Below are 15,263 nucleotides of genomic sequence, written 5' to 3'. Positions count from 1 at the left end.
TGAGATTCACACTCTCAAGCAGCATTACACTCTTCTCATGCTAATCAATCCTTGAATGTGTAAACTCAATGGCTCTCCTGAGTGATGTTGTGTTAATTTCCATTGTTTGTGCTGTTACTGTGTTCTTGTCTATTTTACTAGTGACTATCCTTTGCCTACGCTATCGCCGGAAGAATATCCTCCATTCCAATGGGCCCAATTCCAATTTATACCCCCAGTCGCGTGGGTTATTCCATTCAACATTTCCTTTTTCAAACGCCGGCGCAAGGCAATGGTCTGCAATTAGCTCCACGGAAAATATCCGCGGGCAAGTGTCTTCTCCGGCTATTCTGGAACCGGCTCCCTGCCATACTTCTGAAAGGAGATCTTCGCGTATGTCGACATTATCGTCGCGTAATTCGCGTCGCCTGCACAAGAAATCAAGTAGGGACATACCTCTCGAGTCTGTCCCACCTCCATGTTCGTATACAGGCCCCTCGGATGTTGCGAACATTGATTCATCTCCTCGCTCAATCGCAGAGCTTCAGGCAGACTGCATTCCAAAGAGGAAACCACCTCTGCCGCATGACGACACCACCAATGAGGATGCAGGGGCCCGTATCACTTCATGGCCACTGACAAGAAAAGGGTCATACTATGATATTACTGCAACAATGCGAGGAGGCCCATATTTGGTGGATTCTGAATTATCCAAAAGACGGTCTGAATGGATTCTACGCCAAGTTCCGGGCTCTCCTCCAAAGCACGATGTACCCCCATTGCCAGCTCTGCGTCCGCCTGTGGTGCCTGATCTGACCAGACAAAATTCCATGCTACTTTCAAACAAGAGTCTGGACACTGCAGGCAGCTCTATACTTGACGATCCTGTCCGGGAGAGCTTGAATGATTCAGTTGATTTAGAGACGGCCAGAGAACCCTATCCTAGGACTCATGAACGGTATACTTCGACAGGTGGGTGGTGGCTATCAGCCTCTGCCGCAGGCGGACCGGTATCCCGTATCCCACCAGCAACGTCACCCCGGCGCTACAGCTCGACGTCTACTAGCTCATACAGGAACGTCCAAGATCACGGTTCTCCCAGACGAAGCGCGTCGATGCATTACCCAGAAAAATCGTCTCACATTTTGGGTGTCCAGTCGCCAACTAGCATCTGCCAGCTGCATGCCCCTTCGCCCGGAGTATCGCGTTCACTCACGAGTGGCCCATGGATTCAAACTAATACCAGTAATCGAATGGGTCAACTGCCTACCACAAACAAAGCAATCACGTCTTCCATCCATGAAAGTGGATGTAGGTTGGACCAACCACACTCTCAGTCAGCCATATTGAAGCCTATCACTGAGAACGGGAAGAATTGTGGAACTCGACAGTTGTCAAACGCCAATGGTTGTGCATCCAAGCGAGCTCAATGTGCTGCTGGTTCATCACGCGTATCAACCCGGCGGAAAATATCTATCGACGAGGAAAAGAAGGGACATCAACGCCGAAAGAGTGTCAGGTTATCCGTGTGTCAACAAAACCCCATTCCAACTTCATTGTCGCCAACTATTGAGGAGTTGGAAGAGAGTTCTTGTAAATCAACACCTCCACCAAAAGCCGTTACCCCGACCCGTCAAATCAATGAATCTTCTGAACTCCCACCGTCCACTGAGGATTCTAAAAGCCCTTTTGATAACGACGAGCAGAACTTGGCCGACGATGAAGGCGGGGAACCTACGCCTACTCCAATTGACCGTGGCGTAGAAACGAAAAACCTGTCGACACCAAGTCCTTCCAGCGTACTAAACACTTCCCAAAGCCCCACTGATGAAAGACCAGGCATTCCCCGTCGTTCATCGCTCCGCCGAATCACGTCGACGAGTGTACGATCCCAACATCAAGCTCAGTCCCAACCTGCGCGCTCCACATCAGTAACGTCTACTATTACTACTACGCCTACAAGCGAGCACCACGCATCGGCTCCATCGACAACCACGTCCACGCATACAGTATCCAGTTTCCCTGTTTTCGAGAGTCATGCAAACAATATCGCGAATGTGGACAAAGATGCGAGGAATCTCAATAGAAGCGGTCGCCCTACGAGGAACGCTTTTGCTCTCCCCGAAAACTCTGAATTGGAAGAAGAAACGTCAGGGGGGAAGAAGCCAAGACCCCTGCCTGTCCTACCCATCCCAAAAGTGTCACAACCGCCATCCCGCTCCCGCGCCCCCAAATTTCGAGTAGCACTCACAACCATAAAATCTGTCTCCAATATCGCGATGCATGATGAGCCTTATGGAGGTTGTTGTGAGGGTAGTGACAAGGAGAATGGCGGTAATGCTACCACTAAATGTGACGATGGTAGCGAAACTCCCACTCCGAAACCCAGCCCATCCCAGTATCATCAGTTGGGAAAAGAGGAAGCTGGAGCTAGATCTTCTATTCAACAAGAGGGAACTAAATCACCTTCTGACAGACAGAAAAGATCCGCAGCGCCGCCGGTTTCGACGCCGTTGAAAGCAGGAACTGGATTGGGGGCAGAACAACTGACTTCATCGATTGTGAGAACTCCTGGGAGCATGTATGATCAGTTTGGATTTTTGAAGGAGTGAAGGTGATGGACAGCCCTGCTTGATGAAATATGGGCGAGAGTAAGGTAGGTATGGAATATGGTGCACGGCAAAGATGAGTTATTATTGTTGTCGCTCTTGAATTTTAATTGCTATTGGTTCTAGGTAGTTATGTCTTCTATTTGGAATTGTTTGAACTACTACTTGGTGCATATCCATTTAGGGTCCTCTGTCATACGTTGCTCTTCTCCGTTCTGATCCTGTTGGCTTTCTTTTCTCGCGCTTAGCCTTTTGTGAGTTGGTCTCTTGTTTGGCATGTTTACTAATGGGAATGGGGGTAGTATTTCGCTGACTTCAATAATTTGTCCTGGATGTCTATTTGATGTCGTGTTAGCTTGCTCGTATGCTTTTTTTTTTTTTTTTTTTGATTTCGATCCTGGGAGAAGCTGGAAGATGTAAGTGCATACGATCTTGATCATTTCCGTTTCCTCCTCCTGTAGGTAACGGTGCCGCTTCTGCTTGCCGTTGTATTCGATTTGCGTGGACTGTGCAATTGTTGTTTGTTTCACCCGTCTATTTCTCGAAGCCGTTGATCGTTGTCTTAATGTTTAATTGCACCCGTTGTAGGCCTCTCACGATGAGCACACCCTGTCTGAAACCAAACAAATACAATTAATCTTCTTTTCATGGCTATACCTTCCTACCTACCAAGGTAAATTATCTAATACATAAGCCAGAAAACTCACCTCGAGGTATGAAAGAGAAAAATATCATAAAACATCCAAATTTACAGATTATTCCTTTTTGAAACAATAGTTAACACTCAACCCGTTCTCCTCCACTTCGTCTCCTCCCCACCCTCACCCGCATCCGCCTCGCAACCGACCCTCGCATTATCCTCACCCCCTTCCTCACGAGGCCTAACCGTCCCCGCCCCTGGGCCCAAAGAAACTCCACCCGACCCTTCGCCCTGCTCACCCTCATTACCATCCCCCCCTTTCCAATTCCCTTCCTCATCAAAATACTCATGCACATTCTCCGCCGTAATCCAACCTCCACTCCCGGGCATCGCAGGCGGTAGGCCGCCAGCGTTATTGCCAGGAATGATCACGCCGTTCTGATACAAGATACTACTATCCAGTTGTTGGGTTGGGTTATCCTGCATATCCGTGTCACCTTCGTCGTCGCTTCCAGGTTGCGAGGGTGGGTCTGGGTGCAGGTTCGAGCAGGCTGAGACGGCGGCAAAGAGGTCTTGTGTTGGGGTTTGGCTGGGTTTGTTTTCCTCTTCTTCTGTAGTGATGAGGTTGTCTTCTTGCTGTTGTTGCTGTTGCTGTTGTTCTTGTGCTTGAGGTTGTGGTTGTGGTTGGGGAGGCGGAGGCGGAGGTACAATTGTTAGACATATGCTACCTTCTTCCATGTCCTCATCCTCCTGGTTGTCATTACTGTCTGTTGCAAGTTGCATATATAGCCCCTGCACAGTATTTTCATCTCCAGTGGATGGAGTCGCGAGGGGATTGGAGTTAGGTATTTGCAGGCGCTGAATCGCATGCAGGGAGATGGATGGGTATGGGATTGTGACACCGGTTTTAGAAGGCTGGGAGTAGAGGAGTAGGCGCCTGTTTCAACGTTAGAGGTGCGAACATCCTCGTAGAAATATCATATACGTGGGGGAATGTATATCCATACTCAGATGTTACCCAAACATCGATCCCATCTATCACAATCTCTTTCTCCCGATCCGAACTCGCGGCCGCGGGAGCTGTAGCGGAAACGGAAGTTTCACCAACTGGAGTGCCATTCACAGCTTCAGCTCCCGTCACACTTGGTCGCAACCCGCTCAAGGCAGCGGATTTGCTTAATTCCCTTTCTAAAATCACTATTTTACATCGTTCGCTCAAATGGTGCAGGATCGGGGGGCCTGAGTAGAACGATACTGGGGTATGCGATTGGTGTTCGGCAAGCGGAATAAATGAGGAGGCTTCCGGGGGATTGTGAAGGACTTCCATTGCGAATGTGAGGCGATTTCTGGTCAGGTTGATAAAACTTCCAAACGGAGCTTTGGGTGTTGTAGCGCGGTCGATGTCGCTATCACTGTCCGTTCGCGATCTGTTCCTGCGGCGAGAAGGCGGGATTTTGTTGGTGACTAAGCAGAGCATGCTTTCGTCCGCTCCAGCCTCAGCGACCACTTTAGCATACTATATATACATACAAGGGAGTGGATTCACAACATTTATGATATTCTTGTTATAGATACACTAAATACTATCGTGTGGTGTATGTACATCTACATACATGCTCATATATACCCAAGAGACAACGCTCCTGGAGGTAGGGGAGGGAAGCATGAAACGACAGCGAGAAACCAGGGCCATGTATACGGAGCAATAGTATGAGCCGCCTTCCAGCACAGTCGTAACTGGTTTTGAAATTCCTTACTTTTTCCATTATGCCTTATTTATGTATTTATGAATGGGAGTCTTCCTATCAAGCCTTCTATGGGCTGACCCGTCAAGATTTTTAACAAAATGTTCTCTACCATCCATACTGCCTCTGGAACAATTTGCCCACCAGCTACCATGAGCTTTGCAACCAAAGGCGCGAGGGTTACCGCGTTTGTTTGTTTAGATGGTCGCTCCCATCCCTCATCATATGGCAACCGTTCTTGCTCTATGTTTTCAATTAGAGATCTGATACAAGGTACTGGTGCATATGCCTAGGATTTCTAAATGTACAGTACTCCGTACATGTACTCACCGAAGAAAATCCTGATCCAATCAACCTGGGGATGTCCTGTATCAGGGTTCCCAAACACACTTAAATACTGCGCAGTTTCAGTATAGCTAATGACGACATCTTTCGCATTAAACGTAAAGTCGGGATTTCGTACTCTTTCTGTTTTGATGCGATTTAGCCGAGCCTTAGCAGCTGCTAGAAAGCTTACGGTTTCGTCGTGTCTGAAATAGTCGAGAACGCTCTGCCAGATTGTCTCGTTGAAGCTGTTATTGTCGCCAAAGAATATGTCACTTCGTGATAAGCTTGCATCGTGTTCGGCAAACAAGTCGTGATTCGCCAGATCGTCTAAGTTGAAGTAAAGCTGAAGCGGGTTTTTCGCCCCTATCATCCCTCCAGTTCCGGCAACAAGGGTGAGGTCAAATCCAACATTTAAACCCTCTGATATGCCTTCAAGTAAGGTCGGATAAGTCATTCGCTTGCCATTGTGAGGCAGTATGCCATGGTTTGCAAGGCTGTTCAGTGCAGGGCATGGCCCACGGACTGTCAATATTGTCAGAATTATAAAATTGTCCGAGAAAAACCTTTGGCCAAAATATCTTACCGTCACCCGGCCCTGGTGGACGCCATCGTGCGTAATCCGCTGCTGCATACACCGAACTAAAGCTCACGACGGATGCCACAGTCACGGCCGCCATCATTACTCGCGATATCCCCATCTCTGGTATGTGTGTCGTTGGTTGAGCCTAGAAGGAAAAGCGCACGCAAAAACGAATCAAAGCCGTACGAGAAGAAATATAAAAGCTATAGAGGTTGATTTCACTCTCCGTCCATGATATATGTGGGACATTGTGGCTGTCGTTTTGGTAAGGAACGCTAACGGGCAGAGAGCGATATAGGCAGGATGGGAGCATTGCACCAAGGAGAACGATGCCGTCAACGAAGTAGCCTTAAAGATACCTACGCACGGCGCCCCACAACAATATAGGATCTTCTCAGGTACTTGTCCACCCCAAGGCCAGACATCTACTTCATCTGGAAATTGAGCAAGATCTACAAAGGAAAGGCTTTCGTACTCCATAGCGGAGCTCAATCGAGTATTTTGCTCAGGCTATTAGAAAGGCCTCCCAACGCCGTTACCAGCGCTGGTCGCACCTTGGCTCGGATAGGTACCATAGCATAGCTATCAGACGTGGATGGTCCGTGGGCATCCAATCCGGCAATTCCTCACCAGCTACGTGGTTGCGCGAACTCCGACCCTCCTTGCAAAGTGCCAAGAAAAGAGCTGATTGTGATTCTGTCGATCAGAGGATCTTCAGTGGCTTGAACGTCACTTACATTGATTGGGGATGACTAGGGGGGAGCTCCCGGAGACGAGTTACAACGGTGTGATTGATTGATTCATTTTTTCCGCAGATGTTGAAATGGCACGCACAGGGGGAAGAAGAGAGTTGTTGGTTGGTTATGCTAGGTGAATTGCTTCAAAATAGAGCAAGCACTACACGAATCCCGAGTATCCTATCACCCACCTTCGGCGCTTAGTACCGCGTACTTTCGATAGAAACAGAGATCGAACCAGAGCCTGAAGCACCGGAAATCGAAATTTCAGCGTACAAGAAAGGGAAAGAATTTATACAACTATATATCGTATTAAAGTCGCCATACAACCCGTAGACAAACCCTAAAAACCCTACTATACACCCTAACCTCACCAAAGTTTTCAAAATATCATTCGCTCCCAGGTATTCAATCAAAAACCTCCAACTTTACACTTCAGATGTGTCTGTTTCGTTGTGTTGTCAGCAGAGTTAATTTCGAAGGGAGGAGATTTCATTGGGAAACCACCCAACGAAAGCTAGCATTTGGTCATTATGCAGCAATCTATCCCTTTATCACATCGAGTTACTTGTTCAACGACGACATTCGGTTCCTTCGCATCCAAGTTTCTAGATGTGCGGGGTCTCCAGCAAACCCACAAGCCACGGAATTACACCGCTATTGCTCGACCATCGTGACGGGCCTATCTCAAGGGTGCATTTTTATACTAAACCAACAAAAAGGTATATCGAACCTTATCGTCAAGGTCCTATGGCTGCTAAGAAAAAGTGAAAACACGGATGATTCCCACAAAAGTTACTCGGCATTAAAATCCCAACCAGAATATTTCAGCCACGCTCAAACGGGTGTTACAAATATACTGCGTAACTACTTGCTTGACCCAAGGAGTGACCCGCTATGCTAATCCGGTTAGAGTTTAGTCAAAAACACCTAAATCTCAACCTCATTTTTGAGCCTAAGTAGCTTGCAGGAACGAAGGAAAAGACATTTGTTCAAAGAAAATATCCACATTATTGGAATATTGACCACAGGGTTAATGAGGAATAGATAGAAAGAAACTAGCTCGATTAGATGGTAAGGGCTTTACGTCTTCTCAGTGCATGCGCACTAGGGGCAAACCCAGCCTCAATAGGTCCAACTCCATGATCGAGCTCCATGCGATTCTACCACCCTTGTTACTTTCTTTTTGATGGCCTCTTGCGTCTTTGGAGCAATTGGTTTGTGTTTCCTCCAGCGGTAGGTCCAGTTCCACGGCTTCAGCAGGTGAAAGAGTAAAAAAGGTAATGACTGTATAAGCATTATTGGATCCTCTAGAAAGGGAGGTAGGTCACCACCAAGCCGAGGCATTTCGGTAAGTACACCGGCCTTATACATCTGTGCTACGGAAGCATGAATTTTGGCATCCCGGGGTATGTCACGGGTGGCCCCGAGATTCGGAGGCCAGTAGCGTGGGATCCATTCTCCGTGTTCGAGTTCCAGGCGGGTGAAAAGAGGGAGGATTTCTGTATGTAGTAGGGGAGTACGGTTAGCGACCCGATATGATAGGATATCGGGAATAATGTAGCATTTAAATCGATCAGGGTTTGAACGTACCTAGAATCCACCACATTAACGTTGCGAAGCGTGTTACGCCACGGTCGAAGGTTAGGAAGTCGTGCGGTCTCCGTTCTCTTAGAATAGATTCCCGTGGAGTATGGGAAGATAGGCCGTGGGTTGGTAGTAGCATAGGTGTACGGCCTGCCTTCATGTGGCCTCTTCTAATAATGGTCTCCTGGTCAAATGCTAGTTTGCCGGCAGGTTGATCATCGAGGGAGTTGACTTGGTCGACCATCCATGCCAACGGGATATCGGACAGAAGATGCTTCCCAGGGCCTTCGTAGTGAAACCCTCCGCCAACATCGCAGTGATTTCCTGCAAACCATACTTCCTGGATGTCAGAATCTTGATGTTCCTTCTCGAATAGGAAAAGTGCTGGTTTGAACTTGAGCCGGCGTTCGTGAATGGAAACTGCATGACGGATGTGAACTGCAGGGGGCTTGATTTCATGTTAAAAATGCAAGGACAGTAAAGAAATCACACGGTTGAGGGAAGCGGTTATTTTTACCGTTGCAATATAGCGGTATGATTGTCGCCGGAAAGGAACTTCAAATTGCCCGACACTGTTCACACAGTCAAAAAGACCCAGGAAATAAACCTTAACATTGCGACGACAAAAGGTTCGCTTGAAGTGTTCAAGGTATCGTTCCTGCTCAACCTCTTTCGTGCTCTTGTTAATCTTGCCCCGATTCCGTTGAACTTCGCTGAAGGATTGGAAAGCAAAGCGAATCATATCTTCATTTCCCTGGGACAGGAGGCCTATGACGTTGATCATCTCCGCCAGGAACCTCGCAGTATATGCCCCACGAGAGAATCCGAAGATGTATATTGCATCACCAGGGGAGTAAAATCTCATCAAGAATTTGTAACCAGCAGATACGTGGTATTCGAAGGTGGTGCCGATAGCTTGGTCCATCATCGCTCCAATACTGGTTCTTACTCGCTCTATGAATGTTGTCCCCGAGTGACTTGAGCCAATATCAAACGTGCCAATTCCGGCTAGGAGAAGAGAATGAATATCAGCGCTTATTTATTTCGTAAGGATCGACAGGACAAAATGTGTGTATTGGAGGTTGGGGTGTATGGATATACTAACGCTGATAGTAATGGAACTGGTTCTTGTCAAAACGATTCAACATATCGTATATTTTAACGACATTTGTATCTGACTCGTTCGCCTGAAAGCTGTTCCCAGTGCCGTCAAAGCAAAGGACAAGCCGACGCGGTGCATCACTTCGATTCTCACGATTTGTGTTGAACGGGCCCATGATTGAAAGGGTTACCCAAGGGAAACGAGAAGTAAAGTCGAATAACTGTCAAGAGAAGGGCAATGGTGTTTGCAAAGTTGAGTAGGCGGAGTGGGAGATATTCTTCAAAGTCGAGTGGCAAATATCACTAGCCTTTCGATCAGCAAGCGGAATGTTTATACTAAATGCAGGAGCTGACAATTTTGTGATGGCGGCAATAAAATATCCCAACTCATGCTCTTGCATATCCACTAAAACAGGCTGCAGAGAACAATAACCCCGAACAGGGATACTAACGACATATTCAACTCCAACATTTCGCACACAAAAGAATCCTAAATACACCATCGGGCAACAATATACCCCCTATCCAAATTTCGGTCAATCGATTGCCCCAATAGCAATCGGACACCACGGTGATTGCGCTGGGATGGCTTAAGCTTCGATCAGCATTGCAGGCCCTTTGGTATGGATACACTGTAATGTACACTGGTGGGCAGCTGACATCGTCTCCCGACGAGAAGTAAAGTCCCAATAATGAGTGCGTGGTGACGAAAAATAAGGTATTTTGTGTGTGTAAGTGTATGCGACGTCAAGTGCAGAAATCAACACGCCCGAGTCTGGCGCCAATAGATGATATACATCAATTGCACCGGACGCTCGGCTCTGAATTGGAAACCGATAACTACGCAGTACGTACTCCGTACTCCGTAGACAATCCCGAAATCGCCTGCGGGATTTCCCCTGCTGGGTCCATGATTGGCGCAGAGACGTCCCGCGTATGCAGACTAAACTTCTAGATCAACCCAAAATGCGAGAGCTAGACCACGAAAAGCTGCCACAATTGCTTTTCTCGTGGCTAGCTGAATGGATTTCCTGTGCTCGAGGTCTGTGACTGCATGCGCTGTATGTAGTACCTTTACTAAATTTCCATATAATGTGGATCAATTTATTGTCAATATTGAGTTTTCCAAGACAACACACCCGCTCTCTCTCTGATGGAGTGAAAAACTCATGATTTGAGGGGCTGTAAGGTCTTGGCACAGGTATGATCCCCTCCTAATATATTTATCTGAGTGTATCCCCCACTGGTCCTGGTTTCAAAGCTTCAAGTGAACCATTCATTACTCTTTCTATTCTTTCTGATCTCAAAGAGAAGAAGAATGGCAGAGTACTATTGGACAGTCACTGCCGTGGTAGCAGCAGTGGGCTTTGCCGTATATCGATATGGCCACGATATCCGGGAGATCGTCGCTCCGAAAACTATAGGTGCTGATGGTATTGTAAAGAAGAAGGATGATGATGGAACAGGAATTGACAGTAGCTCCCTCATCCTAACCATCATGAAACACCCCCCGAAGAATATGGATCTGAAGCGAGTCGGTGATGTGGTGAAGTTCGTCAAGGATACCGTCAAAGGGAAACCGATGAATGACAGATTGCTTGCAGTAGGTAATATTCCAGCAGAGTTTTTCATGTTCGTTGACTAATCTTATGATAACTAGATGGAAAACATCATTGCAATAGTTGGAGCATTGCCGCCAAACTCCAAACATCGTATTAAATTGACAAATATCCTGATCACGAGGCTGTGGGACAGTCTTGAACACCCTCCAATCAACTTCCAGGGACCAAAATTCTACTACCGTACTCCAGACGGGAGCTATAACGTGAGTCCAGATGGTGGCAAAGCACGCACAGCATGTGTTAACGGTAACTAACATCGTCGCCAGAATGTACACTTCCCAAACCTAGGAAAGGCGGGTATGCCATACGCAAGGTCAATCCGAAGTGACACCAAGCTACCTGGTGTTCGACCAGACCCGGGATTACTCTTTGACCGTAGGTTGAGAGATAGTATCCACTTAGAAAGCGGAGTCTGACATTTGAGAAACAGTTCTCATGAAACGGGAGGATGGTAAATTTAAACAGAACGAGGGAGGCATCTCATCTCTACTGTTCCATCATGCTGCCCTTATTATCCATGGTAAGGCAAAAGACCGACAATGGCAGGCAAAGATGTTATCATGGCCATGGATAGCTGCTCACTGCGTTTAGATATATTTCGAACCGATCGACGTGACATGAATATCAACAACAATTCTTCCTACCTCGACCTTTCGCCGCTGTATGGATCTAGCCTGAAGGACCAACTGAAGGTCAGGACCATGAAAAATGGATTCCTTAAACCCGACACCTTCCACGATGAGAGATTAATTGCGCAGTCTCCTGGTGCCAACGTCCTCCTAGTCCTTTACAGCCGGTTTCATAATTATGTGGCGGAGACCCTGCTTCTAATCAACGAAGGCGGACGTTTCACCCCTAAGGGAGACGATGAAGCTTCGCTTGCCCAGTTGGACGAGGACTTATTCCAGACTGCCAGATTGTACGTTTATCAGATCATGTGAAATCCACAATATATGCTAATGAGGTTGCAGGATTGTTGGCGGATTGTATATTAACATAAGTCTTCATGACTATCTTCGTGCAATTACCAATACACATCATTCTGACAGCTCATGGACCTTGGACCCACGTGTGGATATCCCAGCTTCGCTGGTAAAATCCGGCCCCGAAAGAGGCATTGGCAACCAAGTCACGACCGAATTCAACCTCTTGTACCGTTTCCATTCCTGTATCTCCTTAGGGGATGAAAAATGGTTAGATGAATTCTTTGGAGAAATATTCAAAAGCACCGGAAAGCCTTTGGAGGAATTAACTCTAAAAGACGGTATGCGGGCTATTGCACAGTTCGAATCCCTAATTCCCATGGACCCTAGCCAACGTAACTTTGGCGGCATCGAAAGAGGCGAGGATGGGAGATTCCGCGATGAAGATCTGGTAAGACTATTGAAAGCGAGCATTGATGACCCGGCCGGTACGTAAAACCTCACAGTAATCTCGCGCACAGTGCGGCTACTAACGGGCTATGTTTAGGTGCCTTTGGTCCCAAAAACACGCCAAAGGCTATGCGGGTTGTAGAGATCCTAGGTATCCACCAAGCTCGTCAATGGTAAGGAGGCATTGTCCTGTTCCATTCTCGGACGGTGATTTCTAATGCTCGGTATACTATAGGAGAACGGCATCGCTTAATGAGTTCCGCAAATTCTTCAAGCTTAAACCCCACGAGACTTTCGAAGATATCAACCCTGACCCAGAAATAGCTGACCATCTCCGAAATCTCTATGGGCATCCTGACATGGTCGAAGCGTACCCCGGCTTATATGTTGAGGACGCCAAACCAAGAATGGACCCAGGTTCAGGAGTTTGCACGCCGTACACAGTCGGTAGAGCCGTTCTTTCCGACGCCATAACCCTTGTTCGTTCAGACAGGTTCAACACCACAGTGAGAATTAGCCCTTCTACTCATATGCTCATCCGCTGCTAACACACCCCATAGGAGTATAATGTTGCCACACTGACAAACTGGGGTATGGCGGAAGCCCAGCAGGATTATGATACGTAAGATAGACCCTTGCAGCTCGGTAATCCGGTATATGTGTGGCGCTGACAGAAACCAACAGTCTTGGAGGATCCATGTTTTACAAACTAATCCAACGTGGTCTGCCAGGGTGGTTCCCATTTAACTCACTCTCAGTAATGCAACCAATGTACACGCCAGCAATGAACCGGGAAATCGCAACGGAGCTCGGGACCATATCTCAATATACTGAGGCTGACCCAAAGCCACCTCCCCGTCGACTCGTATTAATGAAACACTCGGAAATCAGCCAAATGCTTAGTGATCCCAAGCAGTTCCCTGTTCCTTTCGGAAAGCCCTATGAAAATTTCATCGAGGGCCGTGATTTTGGCCATTTCATGCTTGCTGGGGATATGCCACGGAATAAGGAGCAGCGAAACTTGTACGGCAGCGCGCTCTACGGGAGCGGCGAACTGAAGGAGCTGCTCTCGACGTTCATCGTGGACCAAACCGACAAATTTTTAACTGGTAGTATGTTCCAGATTGGAAGGGGCACGTATCACGTCGACATCTTGAAGGAGTAAGTATCTTTCAACACCATCCCCTGCAAGACCCTACATTCAAACGCACCTCCCTCCACATCCATCTTTCAAAGCCAGCTAATCCATTTTTCTTTTAAAAAAATAAAGCGTGGCAATTCCCGTCATGACAAGATTTATGGGCGACCTCTTCCAGTTCGACTTGAAAACAGAGGAGAACAGTTCGGGAACATACGACATCGACGGCCTATACAATGATCTCCTTAATATCCGAATATGGGGATTCGGCAATGATGATCCTGCTCTTTCGTGGAACCGCCGTCGTGATGCCCAAGCGTCAGCTAGGAGGCTACTCGCTTCCACAGAAGCGTATATCAAAAGGGTCACGAGCTCAACAAGAATCCGTAATATTGTCGGAGCCGTAACCAATGGGCTTGCATCCAATGGCAACAGCACTTCGCTACGCTCCTTTGGACGTGATTGCATCATGGAGCTTCTCTCCAATGGAAAATCGGTGCAGGAAATAGCCGACATTATGGTATTCACAGCACTTGGCGGCATCGGTGCCGCTATTAGCACGGTACGTTGTTAGGAAGATCTCTAGTGTGCGGTGAGCGGACATGACTGACAGTAGATGATTCGTGATCTATCCAGCTTGCGGAAGTTTTGGAGTTCATGATTGCAGTCCCCGAAAACGTGGAACACCTCGAGGCATTCCAACAACTTACCCTAGAAAACTCAGAAAGGGCAGACAATGACCTTCGACGATATGTTCTTGAAATGCAGCGTCTGACCGCAGGTCATGTAACCATACGGGTTGCTACCCAGCCCGGAGGGTTTGGCGCTCAAAGCTTCCAGCCAGGCGAGCAAATTATCGCGTATTTCGTTAGTTCATCCACCCAGAGGATCCTACTGCTCTCAAGAGAGATAAGAACTAATTACGTTAAAACAGGCCGCCGCATGTCGGGATCCAGAGGCATATCCAGAGCCAGAGAAAATCAAACTTGACCGCCCACTCGAAAAGTATATCGCATTCGGCGATGGTCCGCACCAATGTTTTGGTCGTGAATTGGCCCTGGCATTCCTGGTCGGGGTCTTAAAGCGCGTGACTGCGCTCAAGAACATCCGTCCAGCTTTGGGTGGAATGGGTGTGTTGAAGAAGATCAAGAGGAGCGGTATTCCATATTACCTTTCGGAGGATTGGTCGAGTTTTACCGGTTATGCATCCAGTAAGCATATGCGATTTTGCACCTCAGAATTCTATAGTCATATCTTGTGGCTTTTTTTCGTGGCAATAACTGACTTGGTTCATGTGTAGCGTGGCAACTTCAATTTGACGATCCCGACTTCGTGGTATCTTGAAAAACTGGCACCGGACACATTGGGAATGGATTGGAAGAGTAGTGTGTAAAGCAGCGACATCACGCAAGGATGCGTGTAAGTGCATGTTTCGATAGCTGTTCTTTCTCTTTAATATAATTCGGGCGCCGTGTAGTAATTTGTCCAAAACTCCCGTTCATAACAAATGAGAGTTAGCGTAGTAGTATTCAAAATAGTGTACAGTCCCTTCCACGGCTTAGTTTAGCGTTCTCTCAAGAATTGCCGCCCATCAACATTCTCGTCATATATCCGCTATGAGCTCGCAGAGTATCTGGGTGTTCCAGCCATTTGCATTTATGGAAATATCCAGTATCTCCATACGACGCTCCACCAAAAGATATTCATTCTTTGCGCCTAGACTACTCCAGATTTTATAACGCCAGCCATTCTAGTAGAATACAGCTTCATTGCAAGCGGCTAGTCGTCCCCCAACATAACAGCCAGGGAATAGCAGCTTGATTAT

The 15,263-nt window shown here is 47.4% G+C and overlaps 4 protein-coding genes across 5 annotated transcripts; 2 read left to right on the top strand and 2 right to left on the bottom strand.

Moving 5' to 3' along the window:
• On the top strand, positions 1-4,252 carry BDCG_04259 (uncharacterized protein). The gene has a single exon (XM_045419923.1). The coding sequence runs from the start codon at positions 69-71 to the stop codon at positions 2,589-2,591; it is 2,523 nt and encodes an 840-aa protein (XP_045276123.1). The 5' UTR covers positions 1-68; the 3' UTR covers positions 2,592-4,252.
• BDCG_16896 (uncharacterized protein) lies at positions 2,619-5,998 on the bottom strand (the record flags this gene model as incomplete). Its single annotated transcript, XM_045426079.1, has 7 exons — positions 2,619-2,924; positions 3,017-4,165; positions 4,236-4,744; positions 5,095-5,216; positions 5,304-5,370; positions 5,437-5,822; positions 5,884-5,998. 6 exons carry the CDS (start codon positions 5,996-5,998, stop codon positions 3,373-3,375), a joined length of 1,992 nt encoding a protein of 663 aa, XP_045280814.1. The 3' UTR covers positions 2,619-2,924; positions 3,017-3,372.
• A 1,744-nt stretch (positions 5,999-7,742) lies between these two features.
• Positions 7,743-9,481, bottom strand: BDCG_04256 (uncharacterized protein; the record flags this gene model as incomplete). Its single annotated transcript, XM_045419922.1, has 4 exons — positions 7,743-8,119; positions 8,211-8,652; positions 8,722-9,212; positions 9,310-9,481. The coding sequence occupies 4 exons, from the start codon at positions 9,479-9,481 to the stop codon at positions 7,743-7,745; spliced, it is 1,482 nt and encodes a 493-aa protein (XP_045276122.1).
• Positions 9,482-10,263: 782 nt separating this feature from the next.
• On the top strand, positions 10,264-15,238 carry BDCG_04255. 2 transcript variants are annotated; one of them, XM_045419921.1, is made up of 15 exons: positions 10,264-10,506; positions 10,750-10,908; positions 10,966-11,130; positions 11,194-11,302; positions 11,358-11,447; positions 11,519-11,846; positions 11,899-12,338; positions 12,398-12,473; positions 12,536-12,806; positions 12,861-12,922; positions 12,985-13,461; positions 13,571-14,000; positions 14,075-14,305; positions 14,373-14,649; positions 14,739-15,238. In XM_045419921.1, exons 2-15 carry the CDS (start codon positions 10,804-10,806, stop codon positions 14,780-14,782), a joined length of 3,105 nt encoding a protein of 1,034 aa, XP_045280813.1. In that variant the 5' UTR covers positions 10,264-10,506; positions 10,750-10,803; the 3' UTR covers positions 14,783-15,238. The 2 variants fall into 2 exon arrangements, with proteins under 2 accessions (XP_045280813.1, XP_045280812.1); XM_045419920.1 differs by having other exon boundaries at positions 10,483-10,908; positions 14,739-14,990.
• Positions 15,239-15,263: the final 25 nt, after the last annotated feature.

This window comes from Blastomyces dermatitidis, assembly GCF_000003525.1.
Source record: "Blastomyces dermatitidis ER-3 genomic scaffold supercont1.4, whole genome shotgun sequence".
NCBI lineage: Eukaryota > Fungi > Ascomycota > Eurotiomycetes > Onygenales > Ajellomycetaceae > Blastomyces > Blastomyces dermatitidis.
This window is presented reverse-complemented; position numbering and strand designations above follow the sequence as displayed.

Excerpts from the sequence above, each read along its gene's own strand:
- BDCG_04259 (XM_045419923.1), top strand. The coding sequence starts at position 69 with ATGGCTCTCCTGAGTGATGTTGTGTTAATTTCCATTGTTTGTGCTGTT.
- BDCG_04255 (XM_045419920.1), top strand. The coding sequence starts at position 10,624 with ATGGCAGAGTACTATTGGACAGTCACTGCCGTGGTAGCAGCAGTGGGC. Across the intron at positions 12,923-12,984 it reads GCCCAGCAGGATTATGATAC|TCTTGGAGGATCCATGTTTT; the intron begins GTAAGATAGACC and ends AGAAACCAACAG. Across the intron at positions 14,306-14,372 it reads AGCAAATTATCGCGTATTTC|GCCGCCGCATGTCGGGATCC; the intron begins GTTAGTTCATCC and ends ACGTTAAAACAG.